Raw genomic sequence first — 20,671 nt, forward strand, 5'->3', positions numbered from 1 at the left:
GTGCCTCTTAAAAGGGAAGTTTTGCCTCAGTGGTGGAAACTGGGCTGGGTGACAACTTGGCTTGGAAACAAACTTCACTTTCATTTATGCAAAACCTGTTTCTTTTGGCTTGATTTTTAAAAAGAGAGAAATAATTCTCCGTATTGACATCTTAGATTAAAAAAAAAATTGTGTTTTTTCTGTACGAGCTCACCCCAATTTTTTCCTGGTTATAGTAACCGCATAAAGCTACTCTCAGATTTCTCCTTTTCATCCATTCTGGTTTCCTTTCTCAGAAGGAGTTGAGCTGGGTCACTTGCTCTAATGCTCTGAGGTGTTTTTCTTAAATATCGCTGGGTTTTCCTGTTTAATATGCAAATAGAATTTTTGCCTTTTTTCCTCCTATATTTAACAGTTCTTCTCCCAAGTTTGGCTGCCAGGAAGTCTCAAATAGTTATTTGCTTTAAAGATAGTTGATGTGGAATTAAGACTTGCTGCTGATAAACTTTACTGCTTGCTTCTCCCCCACTCCCCTGAGGCCTTGGCTACACTTACCCGGTAGTTCGACGGCTGGAAATCGAACTTCTGGGTTCGACTTATCGCGTCTAGTCTGGACGTGATAAGTCGAACCCGGAAGTGCTCGCCGTCGACTGCGGTACTCCAGCTCGCCGAGAGGAGTACCGCGGAGTCGACGGGGGAGCCTGCCTGCCGAGTGTGGACCAAGGTAAGTTCGAACTAATTCGAACTAAGGTACTTCGAACTTCAGCTACGTTATTCACGTAGCTGAAGTTGCGTACCTTAGTTCGAATTAGGGGGGTAGTGTAGACCAAGCCTGAGAGGCAGCTGCCGTCAGAATTTAGGCCTCTGTTTCCTAGAGCCATAATTGTCTCTCCGTTTTGAGTTAAAACTCTCTCGGGTCAGCCCAACATAAAGGACTTGCAGGAAAACACTAGGATTGTGTCTAAAGGAGTTGCCTGAACCTGGAGGCCTGATGGTAGTGTTGAAGTCTTATCCCCAGAGGAATTAAAGGCGTTTCTCAGATTGCCTGGAGAGGATCTGCTTGTCCTGTGAAGCATTCTGTTGATGGGTCTGATTGCTTGGCCATGATGGGCATATCTTCAGTAGAACCTTAATTCTAAACTATATCAAAACAAATAGGTCCATTGGAAGCAGGGTTATTAAATACTACTGGGTAGTTCAGGTATGGATTGTATGGAAACCTGCATTGAGTGTCCCAGAACTACCCATCAGAAGCTAACAGATCTACAAAACTGCCCACTTAAAGGCTTTTGTCAGTAGATACGGCTTTCTAAGGCAGGGTGAGGGGAAACACTTCCTGAGTACCAAAAACAGTAATGCAGTAGAAAGCTGCTTGTTAAAAAGATCTCTCTATTAAATGAACAAACTCTTTCCATCCTTGTTGTTCATAAATCAAGGATCCTCCTCTTGGTGAGGACAATACCTGTTCAAGCAATGTAAGAGAGTGGTGTGTGTGGGTTTTTTTTTTGTTTTGTTTTTTTACAGGCTACCATTGCTTAGTTTTCAAGATTTCTGTTTACCAAGGGGCTTTTGGAAAAGATTTGCACTAGTAAATCTTTCTCCTTTCCCTGCACTTGAAAGGAATTTCCTGAAAATAGCAGAATGCAATTAAAGTAGGGGAAACCGCTTCCAGCATGTCTTCACCTGCTGGCTTTAGCTGACAATACCAGTCAGATACTCCTTGCACTGTCTCTGTGAATGCCTGCCCATACCCAGGCACTCCCCAACAGGTTGGGCATACCTTTCTGGTGTGGGGAGAAAGGGTGCAATCTGATTGTTACGGCCTGCTCTTCGGGTCCATTTATTTCTTGTTGTTGTTCTGCGGTCTCCTGTGTGTGGATTAGTTTCTCCTCAGATTAACCGGTCCTGCTTTGCCCAGACTGACACGCACCATTTAATTTCGGAGCCATGAAATTTAAACTTCATCTGATGAATACAGGAAGTGCTGACTGGGTAGAAATCTAGACCCCACAGAAATCACTTGTATGTTCCCCATGGTTAAAGTTTTAATTCAGTACCCCCCCTCTCCTCCAGTATGTGGGACACACTTTGTTCATATTTTTTGGAAAGACCTCACTCAATATTATGTATGTACTTTTCAAATACTGCAGTTAGTAAATACCTATACATTTATTGTGTGCACCTATCTTAATTTTGAATGTTTGTCTGGTGACCACTAATCACTGCTCAATGAGTACCAACTGGAGGGGGTGGCTTAACTATCAAGTTGAAATATCCAGATTTCCTAGAACCATGCGTTCAAATCCTAGGACAGTCAGTTTGTCTCTTCTTGCAGTTGACTCTCTCTCTTTTACATAGCACTTTAACATCTGTGCTGAGCACATAGTTAAAGATCCCAATGTGGTTTTCATTATAGGTACTGCCAACTTTCCTCTCTCCCGTTCCTGTGCAATGTGCTGTGTGCTAGTTGAGCACCTGTCTGCTACCCTCCAACCAGAAGTGGCTGCATTTTAGTAGTGCATGTTTTCATAGCGTATGAAGGGCTCTGAAGCCCTTGGGGTGGGGGGAAGCACTGTGTAAGTAATTGAGCACTGATAATATAAAACTATTATTCTGCATGTTGTTTGCAATAATCAGTGTGTTCTGCCACTTCCTCAAATCTGTGCAACTGCAAACTTGCATATATCACTGTGGGCAATTTGATTCCAGGAACAACTGGTTTTGTATGGCTTAGACACAGCAATGTTAGATATCCAAGTCTAAGTTGAGTTATTTGCTTCCAGTGGCAGAGTGGATGACAGAGATACCACCTGGATATGATTGTTGGCAATGTTGATGAGGTATTCCGTATTTGTGCAGTCACAAATTGTCTCTGTCCCATTTGTACATGCAGCTGCCATGAATTGCCATCTGTCAGGATCTCACCATGAAGGACATAGAGTAAAGGTGCTGCTTTTCTATCTGCCAGATATATTGCTCCTTCCTGCATCTTAATAGGTCTTGTCACTGGATGGTTTTGTTTTTTTCCCCTTGGACTGATGCAGTGAATGCTGAATTTAGGGTATCAATTGGTGGATACTATTGAAGATGCATTCCTACATCCACCCTTTTCAGGGAGCAACATGTATTGTGTGGCCAGCTTTGAGATGAAGTTCAATCTCCAATGTCTGAGCCTCAGAAAGTGATAGTGCTTTCACTGTGAGAGGACTAGGACAAGAAATTTGGTGTCTAGGGCCCCAAATAGCAACAAGTCAACCAGTAGGTAGCATAGAGCACATCTGATAGCTGCCTGGATCCTCAGCTGGCATGAGAGAATAGAAGTGGCATCGTATTCTCATAGTGTCCTTTCAGGTCACATTTTGTGACTTGGGAGAATGGGTGGCTTGCAGGTAGTGACTGGAAGTAGTAGATCCAAGGCTGCTATAGTCTGTCTTCTGCCCCTTGTCATCTGACTGAACTCCTAAACCTGTCCTTTCATGTTTGTTCTCATACGGGGTAAATGCTGATCCTGAGCCAGAGAGCTTAGTGCCTGGAATACCTAAGGCTTCAGAAAGCATTCCTGACAATTTTGGGAATGCTCTGTGATCTAGCTCCTGCTTCCTTTAATTGTGTACGTCTTAAATCAAACCAGCTGGCTGGGGATGGCCCTTCAGAGATCCTTGGTAGCTTCCAGATCTGCTGCTAGTGTGTATTTATTTATTTATTTATTAAAGTCCTGAGCTTATGTTCTGGACATGTACAGCATAAATGTAGATCACTTCACACATTCCTCCACTGCATCCTCTGTGGTCACCTTCCTGTATCACCCTTCCACACCCATTCAAACACAGCAAGTTGGCTTTACAGCCTCTTGCATCCCACAAGAAGGAAGAAGAGATTTTTGATCTAAACAATAGTCCACCATCAAAATAACATGACTTTTTGACAAAGGTCTTCCATATTGGGTCCCTGTTAGCTGCCAGCTATTGTACTTTGTAAAATGCTTGGCGATATTGTGATGTTTGAAATGCTAAAGAAATGAGTTATTGGATGTTTCTCGTCTGGTAAAATTAAGGCACGAATGTTAGTGGGAGAACATACGCACCAAATGCTTCCCGTACAAGATTGGAATGTTAAGTGACACTTAATGCGTGCATTTAAAATGCCTGTACACTCGGCAATGCATTATATAATTATGCTTTGGATTAAATGGCCACACACCTCTTATATAGTATGTTGAAATTTGTTTTCATAATTGATAAGGCACTTCAGTTGTAAAACGCTAAAGCCAAGCTTTATAATAATTTGTCTGTTTGAACTCTGTTAGGTTGCTGGAAAAATGTGTTCCAATAATCCTCTTCTCTCCCCCACCCCCAAAGGTACAGAAGGCAACATGGACTCCTTCTGTTTAAGATGTCTGTCCCTTTGACAGCATTGTCTCTCAGTTAAAGCACAGGGCTTGGAGTCAGAGGTTGTACTCCCAGTTTGCCATATGTTTATTTTCCAAGATTTCTTATCTGTAAAATAGGCATAATGACCTACCTCACAGCATTGTTAAGAAATGTTTATAGCATGCTTTGAAAATATAAATCACTGTAAAAGTGCCAGGCATTTGCTGAGATACGTTGTGTTCATGTTCCGTGCCTGTGTATGTATGGCAAATACAAAAAAGGTGAGGATGGTCTTGCATTAGAATAGCTAAGATCTAGTGTCTTGAGGAAGTAATATTTAATTCTGTGTATTAACTCTGTATTCTGCACTTTGAGAACAATGGGTGGTGAGCTAGTAAGTCTCCAATTCTAACAACTATTATCTCATGACTTGAGCTTGTAGTTGAGGCACTGAATGAGGTTTCAGAACATATGGGTTTAATTGCCAGCTGCTAGGCATCCTCTGTGACCTTGAATGAGTCACTTACTCACACTATTCCTCAGTTCCCCACCTGTAAAGTAGGGATAATTCTACTTCTAGCACCTTTGTCTCAAATATTTATAACACAAATTCTTCAAGGCAGGAGAACTGCCTTATGCTGTCTGTACAGTGCCTAGGACAATGTAATTCCAATCTTGGTTGGGATTTCCAGATGCTCCTTTAATATGAATAATAAATGAGATTCCAGGTTACCTATTGGTGACTCTTCTGTTACTTGCTTTTGGAAAGTAGTGTTTAGTATTTTTGTCTTGATCCGAGCACAGCACTCCTGGATGATTTTCTGATTAGTTACTCTGGGCAGAGAAAAGTAGATGGGGAGGCAGGGAGGCAAAATAGGGTTTGTTTAAAAAAATAAATGAGGGGTTTATTGTGTTCTAAAGCAAGGTGCCTTATTCAGTTATTTTCCCCAATGGGAAGTTATAAAAGGCCAAGGGCCCATGGCACTTGCTGAAGCAAGAGAAGCAGAATAGAAAAATGTGTATGAAGAGTAGGTGGATGTTGTAACTTTTAGGACTTGCCTTATTTCCATAGTGTTCTGCCTTTTTAAATGCATTAAATATGGATATCAAAAACATGTAAAATTCTTCATTAGCTGATGTGAAGAAATGGGAGATGAGACCCAGATTATTGTGGCTGGGAAGTTGGCATCTTCAGAACAAAGACTAATATTATAAATCCAAAAGCCTTTTTGAAATAAGGCTAGGAAAAACCAATCCATTCACAGAAAGCTAGTCAGATCTGCTTCAAACCTTCTGTGCTCTTTTAGCTGTCTGAAAATTATTGGAAACTTGTATTGCATGATTCTCTCAACCCTGTGAGGCACAGATTATTCTATTTATACAAATGCTGTTTTGTTTTTCTTTAATCAGGGAAATAGCTTAATAACAATGTTGGCATGTAACACTTCATACAGTGGACACTGTTTCTTTCCATCATCGTTTCAATAGGTAAGAGTATAACTGTGTGCACTGTAGATATCAAAGTATCTTAATATTTTTATCTCCAGTTTACAGATTTGGAAACTGAGGCATTGTGCTTTAAGCAGCTTTCCCAGTGCTCTCCAGCAGAGTCAGGAATAGAACTCAGGTGTACCGACTTCTACACTGGTCAACTCTCTGCTAGCTTACTGAGGGCAGGGCATAGTATTATTAGAGGTAGGACTTCATGAATTTTAGTCCCAGTTCTGATTTCCTTGGGCAACTAATTTTAATGCTACTCTTCCAGTTTTCCCCATCTATAAAAATGGGGGTGATGCCCCTGAAAGGTAGACAGTGCTTTGAAGGTGACCTGCTACATGCAGTCAGTTATTCCCCTTGTTTCATTCCTGTCTGTATGCTGTTGGCTGTTATGCTTTCTCTTTGGAGAAGTGGGCCCAGATCTTGCTGTACCTTTTCACAGTCAAAGGTCAGTGATAGAAGGCAGAAGTCACTGTACAGCTGAGTTTCCATGAAAGGAGAACGAGCCCCTCAGACACTGTTCTGATTTCCCATAGGTTCTTCGTGTCTTCACCATGTAAAACCAACTTAATGAATGGGCTTTTAATGTCGGATTTTTTTTTAACTGCCGTATGTGTTCTAAAATGCCTCTTGAAATGAGGAGGAGTTATGCGCTATCATTTCTTCATCCTCTGTCCCCAGTAAAACAAACCTGTTAAAAAGATGGTGTTGGCTGAACAGGGTTTGACAATGAATGTCACTTGGGTACTAATGAGTCCAAAGTCGGAGCTTAAAAATTTCAAAATGCTTATGGGAGCAGTACCATCTCCAATATGATATAAGAATCATCCACCTTCTGACACTGAACACAAGTACAGAGCAATGCAAACCTGTTCTATTCTGTTGTTCTGGGCTTCTCAGTGACTGCACACTCCAAGTATTTATCTCTGTTAGTGCAATGGCTTTCAAACTGCTTGGCACCAAAGGTCTGCACTGGTTCTGTTTCCATGATGCAGAAGCTTTGGGTCGTCATCAAAATTACATCCCCTTCCGGTCTTCCGAATGTGAGAGTTAAGGTCCTAGGGGACTTTACTTCAGGGCTGGTGTTTGGTGCTTTTGTAAAATGTCAACTTGCTGCAGAGGAGAATTAATCCTTTGCCGGGAGGACTAGGGGTGTATTTTCTGGCAATTAAGAAAAAAAAAGCTATAATCCAGTCCTGCTACTCAGAACACTACCAGATTGCATGAGAGGCTACTAAAAAGAAAATGACTCTACAGAACCATCTTTCAGATCGAGGGATAAAAGCCAGCCCTGGCAAGAATTGTTTAGCAATGTTGGATGGGGTTGAACTCTGTAACAGAGAAATCTTCATATAAGTGTTCTCTCTCTTTATCTCTCTCTGAAACTTTGAAGCCTCTTGGTAAGTCCTTTCAGACTCTGAGGGTGTCAAATCCCCATTTGAGAGATTGTTACTGGATGGGTGCGTTTGTGTGTTCTTTATATCAATGGACGTGACCAATAGGTTACTCTGTAGCTTGTAACTCTTTCCCAATATGTAATAACTTTCTTCTGTCACTTGTCAAGGCCTCTGTTTTCTAACTACACCAAATTTCTAAGCACTCTAACAGTTGCCAGTTAATTAAAACTTTATCTGAACCTCCTATGACAACTGCATGCTTCCTTTCCCACTCCGGCTTTCTGTCCACAACCACTTGACAATCAGTCTTGACTTTGTAATACTTAACTTTAACCCCTTAGTATCAGCGCCGTAAGCTCCCTCAGTGGTACAGTCAAAGGATGGTGTTCCTTGCAACAGTTCTGTCAGTGGGTATGTCTATGCTGCAAAGAAAAACCTGTGGGGGGCTGAGTCTAAGAGCCCAGCTCAGTTGGCTAAGGCTGGAGTTGCAGGGCTAAAAATATCACTGTAGACTTTACTGCTTGGGCTGAAGCCCCCAGCTTCTGAACGCAGGCGAGGGGGGTGGGTCTTGGAGGCCAGGCTCCAGCCTGAGTGCAAATGTCTACACTGCTATTTTTAGCTCTGCAGCCCGAGCCTCCTGAATTAATTGACCTGGACTCTGAGACTTGGCACTGCAGGTTTTAATTTGTAGTGTAGACATACCACTCTTTCTACAGATAAGGTGTGAGGTGTCACTGAGATTGTTCCTCTTCTGTAACTGTGTCAGATACTGCAAACAGATCTCCGAGGAAAAGGCATGTCTTCCACAAAGAAATACTCCCATCCCAATGTCCTCTCAAAGTTTGGTCTCTGCAGCCCATAGTATGTAGTCACTTTACTGTGTCTAGATCTGATAAGAAAAATCTCAGTATCTTAGTTTGTGTCAAGTGCCATGCACTGATCCTTTCTTAATACACAAAGATTTGGTTTCTAGTAAGGCTTAAGAATTATATGGCAATTTTAACTATGAGGAGGAGCTGAAGATGGAGTAAAGGGAAGAGAAGACTGATTTACTTCTGGCACAATCCCAACATCTAAAGATAAATGTTTCTCAGTCTCTTTTTGATCCCTACTTCATTCTAGGCCTTGGGATGAGTTGACCTTTTTTGACCAAGGTGGGCTAGTGTGGGTTTATTTCTTTCCATTAGTAAGAATAAAAAGTCACTTGTTGCAGACTCTAGGCACCTTTTATTGCTTTTTAAAAAGCAAAATCCTAGCATAAAGACTCCTGCAACAGCCAGACTTCCTCATAATGAGAACAAGCCAAGCCTTCCTGGTGGAAATACTCCATCTCCACATTCAAAGTCTTGCCCTCTTCCCTGTTTTCCTAGTAAGAAAAGCGGTCTCTGCATCTGTAAAAGATTTACACTCCGATATCGGAAGTGTGGCTGCTTCAGAGCTCTGAGATTTTTCTTCCGGGTTAAGTATGCTATTCCTATACTGCTGTGACCTTGGGCAAGTTGTTTGATTTACAGTTTCCACTTTCCCCATCTTTTAGATGGGGATAATAAAAATTATCCACTTCATAAAGTAATTTGAAATCTTCATATGAATGATACCATAGGTGCCCAGTGTTGATGGTGGTTAACTGCAGGCATTGGGCGCTGTGTGTGCATGTACACAGCGTGAATCTATACCCCTCTGATTTCCTTTCCTTATGTCAAATAGTAACCTGACCAAAATCAGAGCAAATTTTAACACAATCTGTGAAAGGGGATATGCAGACACATTTTTAACCTTGCCCAGACTAAAAACAAGTTGCTCTGCCATAATTTTAACCATTAATTGCCACTGTAAATACAGCAATAAATTGGCTGGGTAACCACACTCCATGAGCCCATTGCCAAATGGAAACCACAGAGCTCTAGAATTGACTAAATCCAACCCCGGCTTCATGGCAGCTGAAAGTGGGAGGGCACTTCCTGGATTCTGGCCTGTAGTTTATTCTGTCTCTGAGCTGACTCGAAGATGTCATAAAAGTGCACAGCCAGGGCTTTAACCCTGCTTCTCAAATGATGCTAGCAGCGTCTGCAGTACTGTACACATTCAGTGACCACTTCATTTTCATTCATTCTGTGCTGCAGGAAACTGGGGGACTGGAAGAAGTACTACATGAGGGCGGGTGAAAATACTATCTGTGCACTAAAGGCAAGAAAGGCCGGAATCCTTCCTGTAGATCTCACCATGTCTTCTAGATTACATATGCTCCACAGTAGAGTGCCCTGATACTGGTCTTGTATGGTGCAAATTTCATTGCTTGTACTTTAGCAAAATTCAAGATCGGTGAATTAACAGCAGATCTGGGATGAATCACCCATACCTTCTTGACTCCCAGCTCCAGACTTAGTCCACTAGAGCAGTGGTTCTCAACCTTTCCAGATTACTAAAGCCCTTTTAGGAGTCTGATTTGTCGTGTGTACTCAAAGTTCACCTCCGTTAAAAACTTCTTGCTTACAAAATCAGACCTAAAAATACAGACGTGTCACAGCACACTAGTACTGAAAAATTGCTGACTTTCTCATTTTTACCATATAATATAAATATTGTACTTGCATTTCAGTGTGATACTTGTGAGCCTTGTCTGAAGCTTGAGCCCCAGGCAGCAGGGCTGAAACATGTAACTTAGCTTTGCAGGGTCCTGGGCAGTTGTCCTGCTTGCCACTCCCTAATTCTAGCTTGCACTTACGATGCCACTATACCTGTCCCATGACCCCCTCCCCCCTCTAGGGCACTGCAGTCCTCCTGGTGTATCCATGATTGAGAACCACTGCACTAGAGCACTCTACCTCGTCTCTGTATTTGGTCCTAAGAAGTCTGGACTTTCAGGCCCCTAAGCCAGTCCCTCTAAGGGTGGAATGCATTGTACAGTTCTAGGAACAATTTTTTTCTGGGGACCAGATCATCTTATGCACTGTCCCTAAGTGTACTCTGAGGGGGAAGACAGTATGGGCCACGAAAAGGGAAGACAATATTCTTGCCTTCCAGTCGTCAATGAGGTATACAGTCGAAGGATTTATATTCTATCCCTATCAGCTCATCTTGTCTTTCTTCTGAGGTAGATATTGAGGACTATGCAGTTTATTGGATAGGGATGTATTTGGATATGGCCTTTAAGTAGAGGACCCATATTGTCTTTGTACAAGGTAGATTTCTTGCCCCCAGTGCCCTTGGTCATTTTTTCTCTATACTGCTTATTGCCCTTTATCTATGTCTGAAAAGCTTTTTATAACAGTCCAACCACTAGATCATGTGGATTCTCTTGGTGGGAATGAACTTCAGTGACACATTTTGTGGTTGGGGAGGCCAACTTAAGTTTTTGAACATGTTTGTCAGAAAGAGGGAAGTAAATAGTTGGGTTTAAGTTTGAGTTCCTACTTGGTCTACATAGGATTCCTATTGGTTTGATGCCCTTCCTGTTTTACCCCAGCTCTTTTCTGCTGAGTTGATACAGTGTGTGTGGTGTGGCATTTTTCTGGCGAGGGGCCCTCGAGTAATGACTGTTATTTTAGAAAACCTAATGACTGCTCGGGTTGTCTGTGTATCGTATCATGAGCCATAGTGATTACATGCTGTAGAGGAAATGAAATTGTCAGCCCTAGTTCATAAACAGCAACAGTTCACTCTTATTTTAAGACAGTGCAATTGTGGAGTGGAGGAGGGCAACTAAGCATCAGTCCTGCTTCTCTTTAAAAAAGCAAAACAAAAATACCTGTGGGAGCTGGGACCTTTCTGAGCTCATTTAATTACTCCTACTGTACTTTCGAATGCATCCGTTTCAAAACAGGCCAGTGTGCGGCAAAAAGGGGCTTATAAAAGAAGGCACACTCAGAGATGGAAGTCTACAGCTTTCTTTGGAAGCATGTCTGATTTCAAATGTATTCATCCTATCTTTTTAAAAGCAGGTTCAAGTGCTGGTGAAAGCTGCCGGACATGGCAGCCCTAGAGATTGAGTTCCTTTAACTACTACAGCATGGGAAAGGTTAGCGCCCACTTCCTGCCCACATGCTCTCTCCCCTGGCTGCGTCAGTATGTTTCAATCCTGTTCTAGATGGGCCGCTTCTAAGGGTACGTCCAGACTACCCGCCATATTGGCGGGTAGCGATCGATTTATCGGGATCGATATATCATGTCTCGTTAAGAGATATATCGATCCCCGAACGCACTCCCCGTCGACTCCGGAACTCCACCGGAGCAAGCAGTGGTAGCGGAGTTGACAGGGGAGCCGCAGCCATCGATCCCGCGCCGTGAGGATGGGAGGCAAGTCAGAATACGATATGTCTACTTCAGCTACGGTATTCCCGTAGCTGAAGTTGCGTATCTTACATCAACACCCTCCTCCCCCAGTCCCCCAGTGTAGAGCAGGCCTTAGCAGACAACAGCAGGAATGTCTTTCACCATCACACGTTTTGTCTCCATCCTCGCAGCAGGAATGAACTTTATATAGGTGTAACCCTCAGGAAAATGCAATTTCAAAGGGTGACTGAACTATAACAAAGAGGGGCAAAAACACCCTGAGTGGTCTCTCCCAATCCATCTCTCTCTTTTCCACCTAAGAAGACAAAAGAAACAGACTATGGAATTTGGGAACAGAGCCTGACCTGAAATTTGGTCAGCCCCGTGTCTGGGAAAACGTGGTAAGAATTTCACCTTGAACCAAGTCTAGTTTAAGTTTAGAAAGCGTTTTATCTTTATTTCTCTTGTAACCATTTCTGGCTTTAATGCCTTATACTTGTACTCAAAATCTCTCTCTTTGTAGTTAAATAAACTTGTTTTATTCTTTAATAAAAATAATCCAATGTTGTCTTTAAACTGANGTGTAGACCAGGCCTAAGGAGTAAAAGAAGATTAATTCTCCATGGCCTATTAAATTCTTGGTCTCAGTCTGCCAACAAGGCAGGCCAGTTCTTGGAACTGCTCTGAGACCACCTACTTGTTTCACACAGACCCACTAACAGCTGTCAGACAGAGATGATTTTTGGTCACCACTGACTCAGAGTGGACTTGCATAAGTGATCTAGAGATGAAAGGCTCTGTATCCCATTACCGATCTCAGTTACATATTCTTTAATGTTTTTTACCATTGAGAAAAGGGACCCCCAGCTGATGAAAATCCTTCAGAGAAGGGAGAGGATTAGTGGTGGGTTGATGGTGTGGGGTGTTGAACCTGTTCTTGTGTTAATTTTTAGATAGACATTTGCCACTGATGTTCCTTTAAAACTTCTTAATGAACTAAAGTACTGTTGAGAAGCCTTGTAGAATATTCATTGGTGAGGGAATAGCAAATCTCTGGCTTAAGAACTCAGATCTTTGGGAGGAATGCTGAGTAGTGAGTCTGCTTAATGACTCTGTTGTGCCTTGTGACATTTGTTACCCTTGTTTAACATAGCATTGTGCAATATCTGTTCTCTGCCTTGCTGCAGTTAATTGCAGCTGCCAGTCCATTATTATGGCTTGATTTGAAATAACAGACTTAACATAAGAACTCTGCAGAAACCTTTCCTTGCCAGCTGGCTGCCTCTAAATTTGGTACATGACTTACTGTTTGAGTTTTTTATCTTGCAGCATCTGGAGGGGACCAAATGTGAACTGTGTTGACAGTACTGGATACACTCCGCTGCACCATGCTGCTTTGAATGGCCACAAGTAAGCAATTTTACTATAGTGCCTCTTACCTTAAAGGATGCCCAAGTGCTTTACTATCCATAAAAAATAAATATGGGGGGAGAGAAAGAGAGCGCTATAGAATTCCCTCATTCACAAGTATAATGCAGCTGCCTCGGAGATAGAACAGGGCGTTGGTGCAATACGATACCACCTTCAGGACAAGAAGAGAACAACACCATATTGCGGTGAAATTGTAGGGGCATGTTTTTGCAGAATTCAATTAATCAGATTTAAAATTTGGCTAGGATGCTTGGGCTATCTCAAACTCACTTTCATCTTTAATAACCACAAGTGACGAACACTTCTTGTTGTGTAACTCATCCAGAAGACGACCTCTCCAGGAACAGACACACCAGTAGGATTCTACTGGGATGTGTATTAACGCTGCCCCGATGTGCATATGTTGCTGTCTCCAATTACTTGATCACATTTTCTTAAATACAATACAATAACATGCAGTTTTTCTACAGTCTTCAGTACATGTGTAGAATCTTGGCTAGTAGTGAACAGTGACAAGATGATGTACTGAAACTTAAATAGCCTTAAAAACCTCACTTTTTGCCTCAAAGCTTTTTTTTCCTCAGTTTTGCTTGGTTTGTACCATGACCCTAGGAGCTTGCCTCCAATAGGTTTTTTGCACTGAGACAGACTCAGTCATACACACCACCAGTGCAGGTGTAAAGAAGTGACTTACACCAATGCAACAAATTGACACTGGTGCGACTCACATTGCATAGCTGTGCGGCATGTCTGAAGAACAGGTTTCCACCAGAGTGACCAAAATGATCAGAAGTTTAGAAAGTATGACTGACGTGGAAAGGTTCAAAGAATTGGCATATTTATTCTAGCAAAGAGAAGGCTGAGGGGAGATACCAGTCTTCAGATAACGAGTTGTTATAAAGAGGATGTTGATCAGTTGTTCTCCATGTCCACGGAGGATAGGACAAGAAACAGTTGGCTTAATTTGCAGCAAGGGAGATTTAACCTCAATCCTAGGTATTAGGAAAACGTTCTAACACTTAAGGATAGTTATGCACTGGAACAGGTTACCTGGGGAGATTGTAGAATTTCCATCGTTAGAAGATTTTAAAATCAGGTTAGACAAACACCTGTCAGGGATGGTCTAGGTATATTTAATCAGCACAGGGGGATGGACTAATGACCTCTTGAGGTCCCTTCCAGCCCTACATGTCTAAAATTCTTGGGCAACACCTTCTGGGAGTTTTTAAATCCACACAACTTTCATTTTGATAAAAAGAAATGATTGTTCAGATTTGGGGTGTGTTTTTTTTGGTGTGGTTTTGTGTGTTGTGTTTGCAAACCACTATTTTTGAGCAGCCTAAACTTTTTGGGTGCAGACTGCTAAACAGTATCCTTTTCAGTTCTGTTGCGACTGAGTATTTTGGAGACTCATAGCCATCCTTATTTTCCAGGGATGTGGTGGAAGTTCTGCTGAGGAACGATGCGCTAACCAATGTGGCAGACTGCAAAGGTTGTTACCCTCTTCACTTGGCAGCCTGGAAAGGAGACGCAGAGATAGTAAAACTTCTCATCCATCAGGGACCCTCCCACACTAAAGTGAATGAACAGGTCTGAATATCTTCCTCCTCCTATTGGTCTTTAATGTACCAGCAGATTTGTACTCCTAGGGTGGAAAGGAATGTGTCAGCTGCATGACATAAGGTGCTGAGCAATTTGGAAATGGATGGATGTGATTGTTGGAAACACTGTTTCTTGGTGTGGTGCTCTAATTCTGATGGGTTAAATAATCAAATCTAGAGTGGTTGGGGTGTGAAAGTGAGCAGTCGATCAACCACAGAGTGTCTGGGAAGTGATCTTCTGCTCTCCTACTGGGTTTTCAAAACAAACACTGGCTATTTATTTCCTCTCCAGTTGCTGGATGATTAAATGAAGATTGCTAGTACTGTTAAAGGCTATATTGGCTCTTTCTGTTGGGAACCAATCAAAGCAGCTTTAAGTCTTTGTTTGGCCCCACACTCCTAGCTGCTCTGATTTTTTAGCACTTGTGCCCACTTGACTAATTGTGTGGGTTTTTTAAAGCATATGGCCTGCCTCTACCCCAAATAGAGAACTTTAACTTGATCCTAAAGAGCAATCCTCTCAATTGGATGAGAAGATCAAGTAATACAGCCTCCTTTCTTTCTGCACCCTGGTCTTTGAGTGGGATGCAGGTTGGCTTAGCTTGTATCAATCTGTTATTCTGTGCTATCTTCTCATCTTGGAGTGCTAACTTCCCTGTGTAGCTTTCCCATGAAAGCCTGTCAGTGTCTTCTCCATGCATCTCTGACACAAATAAGAGCACGTGTGAAATGCATGTCCACTCATTCAGACAGGTGGCTGCTGGATAAAAACTCAATACTTAGTCATGCTTTGAGTGCAGGGGACTGGACTAGAAGACCTCACGAGTTCCCTTCCAGTCCTATGATTTTATTATTCTATGATTTTGCCCTGTATCTAAGCATTTGGATAAGGAAGCAGCCTGTTATTAAGTAATGTCTTCCTATTTGCAGACTGGGAGGCAAATGTGTTCTTTAGTACCAGTCAGACTATCAATAAACCTCCCCTGTTATGGGGTGTTCCCTAGTGGTTGGGAAAAGGACTAGAACTCAGGAATTCTGGAGTTCTAAACTTGGCTCTGATACATACTCCCTTTGACACCTTGCACAAGATGCTTAAATTCTCAGTTCCTCGTATGTAAAATGGAGTTTCTTGTTTCACAAGGCCATTCTAAGGCTGAATTAGTAGTTTGTAAAGCACCATGAAGATGAAAACTGCTGTCAGTGCTAATTATTACCACTCTGCAGTTAAGTAAGGATAGTTAAGTGTGCACATTTAAAATGTCTTTGATTATGTTATGTTTGTCAATCACGTTTCAGCTCCAGGCCTAGTAGTGACCCGCAGTACAGCTGCAGGCAGCCAATCTGTTCTGTTTAAATAAATTGGTTGTAAACAGTTTAGTATGCTTCTTAAATCTGTTTACAATCCATCTGTGATGGAGTCAACCAAGTGATCATGTAAGTCTTAGTGGGTCTGTTATCTGAGGTTAGAGTAGGACAGGTATGGAAGAAGCCTATGCAGAAGATGGAGTTGAGTGCAATTCTTCAAGGTAATGTTTCATTAATGTTTGGTCTTGAGTGGGAACCTTTATAAATGAATGAAGCCCATTAAATAGCCTGCACATTTTATGTTTTAAAGATTTGTAAATGATGTGCACAGTGGTTCAAATTATGCAATCTACCAGCTGAAATGATCGGTGTGGTTAACGGTTTACGACTGGAATGAGATGCTGTGTTGTCATCCCCACCCTTTCAGAGTCACCCATTGCTTTGTTGCTGTATCTCACCCATTTCATTGTCACATTTTTCTTTTTTCCTCTCCTTTTTGTAGAATACTCTTGAGATCAAAGAACTCAAAAAGTACGGCCCTTTTGACCCCTATATCAATGCCAAGGTGTGTACTTCGCTGTCAGGATTTCACTGCATCATTACTCCAAGCTGCACTCTCATGCATCCAGATGCATTGTCATCCAGTTGGCTGATGATGCCTGCTTGGTTTCCAGCCACTTGAGGAACAGTAAAATGCAACCATTTATTTGTGGGTTTCTTTTTAAGCCAGTTCTAGAGAGATTTAGGGAAATTTCTTCCCTGCTTTCATGGGCTCCTTCAATACTTAAACGTATAAGATTCATGGTGATGGTCAATTTGCTTAATTTGGTTGGATAACTTCCAAAAGGTAACAATTTAATTAAAATGCTTCAGATTTTGTTTCACATGCTCAAATTATTGTTACTGAGCAGAAATTGAAAGAATGGTTTGTTTGTTTGTTTTCCTGCTTAAAGATGGCTGCATTTTCTTCATGGGGTTTTCAGAGTGAATGACAAATCTTTGTAGTGACAACATTCTGCTCGTTTTCTAAATGGATAGCTAATGCTTTTGGTGGCAGGGGGCAGTAATGTCTGTACTGCCTAAGACCTCCCGTTTTGCTTGTTGCATCAGTCTCTCGTTTTGGTGTTGAGTCCTTGTGTTTTGTGTCTGGCTCTTTATCCCTAGTCTTCTGTCCCTGTGTTTTTGCCTGTTGGTTTTTCTCTCTGCTTTCAGCAATTCTTGATCCAAAAAAGGGCACAAAAATAAGAACTTATCATGCACTGAAGCAGATGAAAAAGTTTCTAAGGTCATTTGTTCTGTCTGCCAGTGGATAGACAGTAGTGTTTTGCTCAGACACCTGCCGTGTTTAATTGAGTTTTATTTATAGCCAGGCTTCAGGCAAGTGATGATATAATAGCCTGCTGATTTATCATGAGATGCTTCTGTTTCCAGCTATCACACCAGGATGGCTTCCGGACTACTCTTCTGGAGCCAGCCAGCCATGGCAGAGTTTAGCTCTTCAAAGTTTACTTAAAAGTTCAACTGTGCTTGATCTGCAGTACCCTACACAGGCAGAGTTCTTGGGCTTACCAGCTAATGGGAAGTTGGGTGATTGTATTAGCAGATATCTGTTACAGGAAATAAACTCCAGTGCATACCTCTTTTTGAATAAAAATGTTTAACTGAAGATCACATTTTCTCAATTTTTTTAAAAGGTGGAATTTTACAGCAACAAGTCTCTTCTGTGGAGAAACATACTAAGACTAGGGGAATTTAATGTGTTAAAAGGAGCTTTGTAAAATAATATGGGAGTTTGTCAGTTTCTTGTGAATGAAGTACGGCAATAAAGTGCTACTGAGCTAAACTACCTCTAGAGATGTTAAGTTAGTCGTATCTTGTGGACTTGTTTGTTTTCATAAAGGGTATTTTTAAAAGACTTTCCTTGGGCTCCTGGTGCACTGACCATACGTTAAAAAGAGAACTGCATTTTATTTAGGATAACATTTTCAAAAGCACCTAAGCTCACTTTCAGAAGTGACTAAAGGACCTAGGGGCCTAAGCGTCATTGGAAGTCAGTGTGACTTAGGAGCCTCTGTCCCTTTCAAAAATAAGACTTGGGTGCTTCTGACATGTTTAAAAAAAGATGCCTATGCTCAAGCTCTAGGCACCCTGACAATTAGCAAACTCATCGTTTGTATAGGAATAACTACAAATGCCAGCTGCTTTTCCCCTATGCCAAAGCCAGAAATAACCAACCAAAGATTAAATCCAAACCAACTCATATCAGCCCTTACCATGCCTCTTCCTTCCCAGAAGCCTTGGTGAGCAGATGGTCCCTGCAATGTCTGCTGTAGATGACCTGATTATAGGCCATTCCAGAGCTGAGGAAGCTATGTATAACAAGTGGCCTAATTAAGTTAGGGAGATGATGAGGGAGTGCTATCTTTGTTTTTGTCATGTGTTGCTTCCTTTAATTTGGCTAACTCCTGTGAAGAAACTGACCAGTTAACCAAAACCAGAGTAGAAAAGCTAACAGTCCTGCAGTTAAAGGAAAAATAAGCTATGCCACACAAGTTGTCTTTTTAATTGGTCTCTGGAAACAAACAAATAATGGAGATGGAATTTAATGTGTGCTATAAAATCTGCATGGGCCGCTGATAAAAGTGGAAGCATGCCACCTGCAGTCGGAAAATCAAACTGGACAGTGAACCCACCCGATAGATTGTCAGACAACTGGGGATCCTTTTTCTGAAATGTTTGTGTTGGGCACCTATAGGAATGGGAGAATCCGTTCAGTCCTGTTTCCTGCATGGAGTTCCTATTAGCATTACTGGGAGTTCTATGTGGGAGTGCACAGGGAGTGTGGACTGTTCTGTGGAATGGTGATGCTGTAACTGATACCGCAGCTTCTGGCTACTTCCTTACCCTGTTATATCAGCATGTTATGGCACGCTGCTTAGTGGAGAAGTAGCCTGGGTGTTGCTCAACAAGTATTTCTTCTTTCATCTTGGGATGCCAGGGACTGCAATCACAGCTAGAGGGACAGCTGTGTGTTTCAGAATTTATTTCAGGGAGTGCGTGAAGTACTAGGAGCATGGAGGGTTTTCGCAGGGTTTTGTAGGCTGAGAGCACTTTTCTTAGAAATGCACAAAGCAACAAAGCCCAACATAATGTGTGAGGAGAGGAAACTCAGAAAATCATTGGAAGGTGTGTTGAAATGCTAGCATTGAATGCTCCAATGCAAAGTGTTGTGTATGTGAAAAGCATAGGATTCAGGTTTGGTAAGGAGTATGGTAGGTAGGTACGTAGTTACCAGCGTTGGAAAAATTTACCAGACACCTACTAGCTCCAGAGACTGATGCGTAAGCTGAGGATTTCCCCCCTCTTCTGCTTCCCAACTCCCCATTCGCAACTGCTGTGAAGAGGGGTGGTGGTGGGATTGCTACAGGAGTGCTGTCCCTGGATCTTCCTTAAGGACTCCATTGTTCTTATCTGTCTTTGACTAATAAGTCTGAAACATGAAGTCTCACTGTCTCTGGCTCCTCGGAAGGAGTTTTCTCTCCCACCACAGAGTAACCTGGGGGTCTGCTCGTCTGTCATTCCCCAGCCTCGTTTGGGGTGGTGATTTTGGGGATGGAGGTGAGTCTCCTCTCCCCGGAGTAGCTCCAGTGCTTGCCTTGGCTGTTGGGTGTTCATAGCTTTCCCAGTTCTTGTCCATTTCTCTGTTGCTCACAGTGCATTTGTGGGTTTCTGATTTGTATGTTTGGTGTTGGTTGCTGTGTGTGTGTTTTTTACCCTAGATAACCTTCCATTATTAACATAAGGGAAGTGATTTCAGGGTAAATGCAATGCTGGGTAATATGTGCTCTACAACCTAGGCTCAAAAGTCCAAGTGAGTGCATGTACAATGGAAAACCTGGATAGTGAGCCCCCATTTCCACTAGTAGGAGTGGAGACCCATGTCTGCTGCTGAGACAATGAGCATCTATCCAAATGAGTTCATAGGTGCTTCTGGCTCTCATTCAATGGTGGAGAAAGACTTGGTTTAGATACTGTTAGTACAGTCTGTTTCATCCTGCGACCCCATGTTAGAAAAGGAAAAAGCTTTGGGGTCCCATCCATAGTTTCAGAGCCTCCTCCCATCTCGCCATAAGGAAAGGGAGTTGCGACCTCTGCCTCTTTGGATCTGATTGCCATCTGAAGGTAGAGAACCTATGGAATACTTAGCATTAAATAATTTTCTAATATCTCTGAAACACTCCTTCAACAGGCATGTACTTCTGTATGCACGCTGTGCTGTGTGGATCTATTTGAAGGGTGTGAATTTTGTGCGGGTGACAGGTTCTAGGCTGGCAGCCCTAATGTAGGGTTACCATATTTCAGCAAGCAAAAAAGAGGACGGGAGGAGCCCCGCCCCTCCCACTTCCCGCCCCCCTGAGAACCCCCAACCCTCCCCCCCGCTCCTTGTCCCCTGACTGCCCCCTCCTGGGACCCCTGCTCCTAACTGCCCTCCAGAACCCCACCCCCTACCTAAGTCTCCCTGTTCCTTGTCCCCTAACTGCCCCCTCCTAAGACCCCCCCCAAACTGCCCCCCAGGACCCTACCCCCTACCTGTACCCTGACTGCCCAAAACCTTCTCCACCCCCCTCAAAAAGCCCCCCCCGAACTCCCGACCCCCCCCCCTGTCTCTTGACTGCCCCCTCCAAAATCTCCCTGGCCCCCTTACCCTGCCGCTCAGAACATGGTGTTGGGCTCTGTGCGGAGCTGGACATGTGGCTGCGCTCCTCAGCGCAACACACAACCCGGTCCCTGCCCGGAGTCCAGCCTGGCAAGCTGCGGG

At 42.7% G+C, this 20,671-nt stretch overlaps 1 protein-coding gene across 6 annotated transcripts in view; it reads left to right on the forward strand.

Moving 5' to 3' along the window:
* Positions 1–20,671, forward strand: part of ANKS1A (ankyrin repeat and sterile alpha motif domain containing 1A) — a 156,981-nt gene that overhangs the window by 32,189 nt on the left and 104,121 nt on the right. For 4 of the 6 annotated variants that reach the window (XM_034767433.1, XM_034767432.1, XM_034767437.1 and 1 more), the window contains exons 2-4: positions 12,845–12,925; positions 14,380–14,536; positions 16,355–16,417. In XM_034767433.1, coding sequence (XP_034623324.1) covers positions 12,845–12,925; positions 14,380–14,536; positions 16,355–16,417 — 301 coding nt within the window. The remainder of the gene's footprint in view (positions 1–12,844; positions 12,926–14,379; positions 14,537–16,354; positions 16,418–20,671) is intronic. The other 2 variants (XM_034767434.1, XM_034767439.1) reach the window with 1 other exon arrangement.

This window comes from Trachemys scripta, chromosome 4 (assembly GCF_013100865.1).
Source record: "Trachemys scripta elegans isolate TJP31775 chromosome 4, CAS_Tse_1.0, whole genome shotgun sequence".
Classification (NCBI taxonomy): domain Eukaryota; kingdom Metazoa; phylum Chordata; order Testudines; family Emydidae; genus Trachemys; species Trachemys scripta.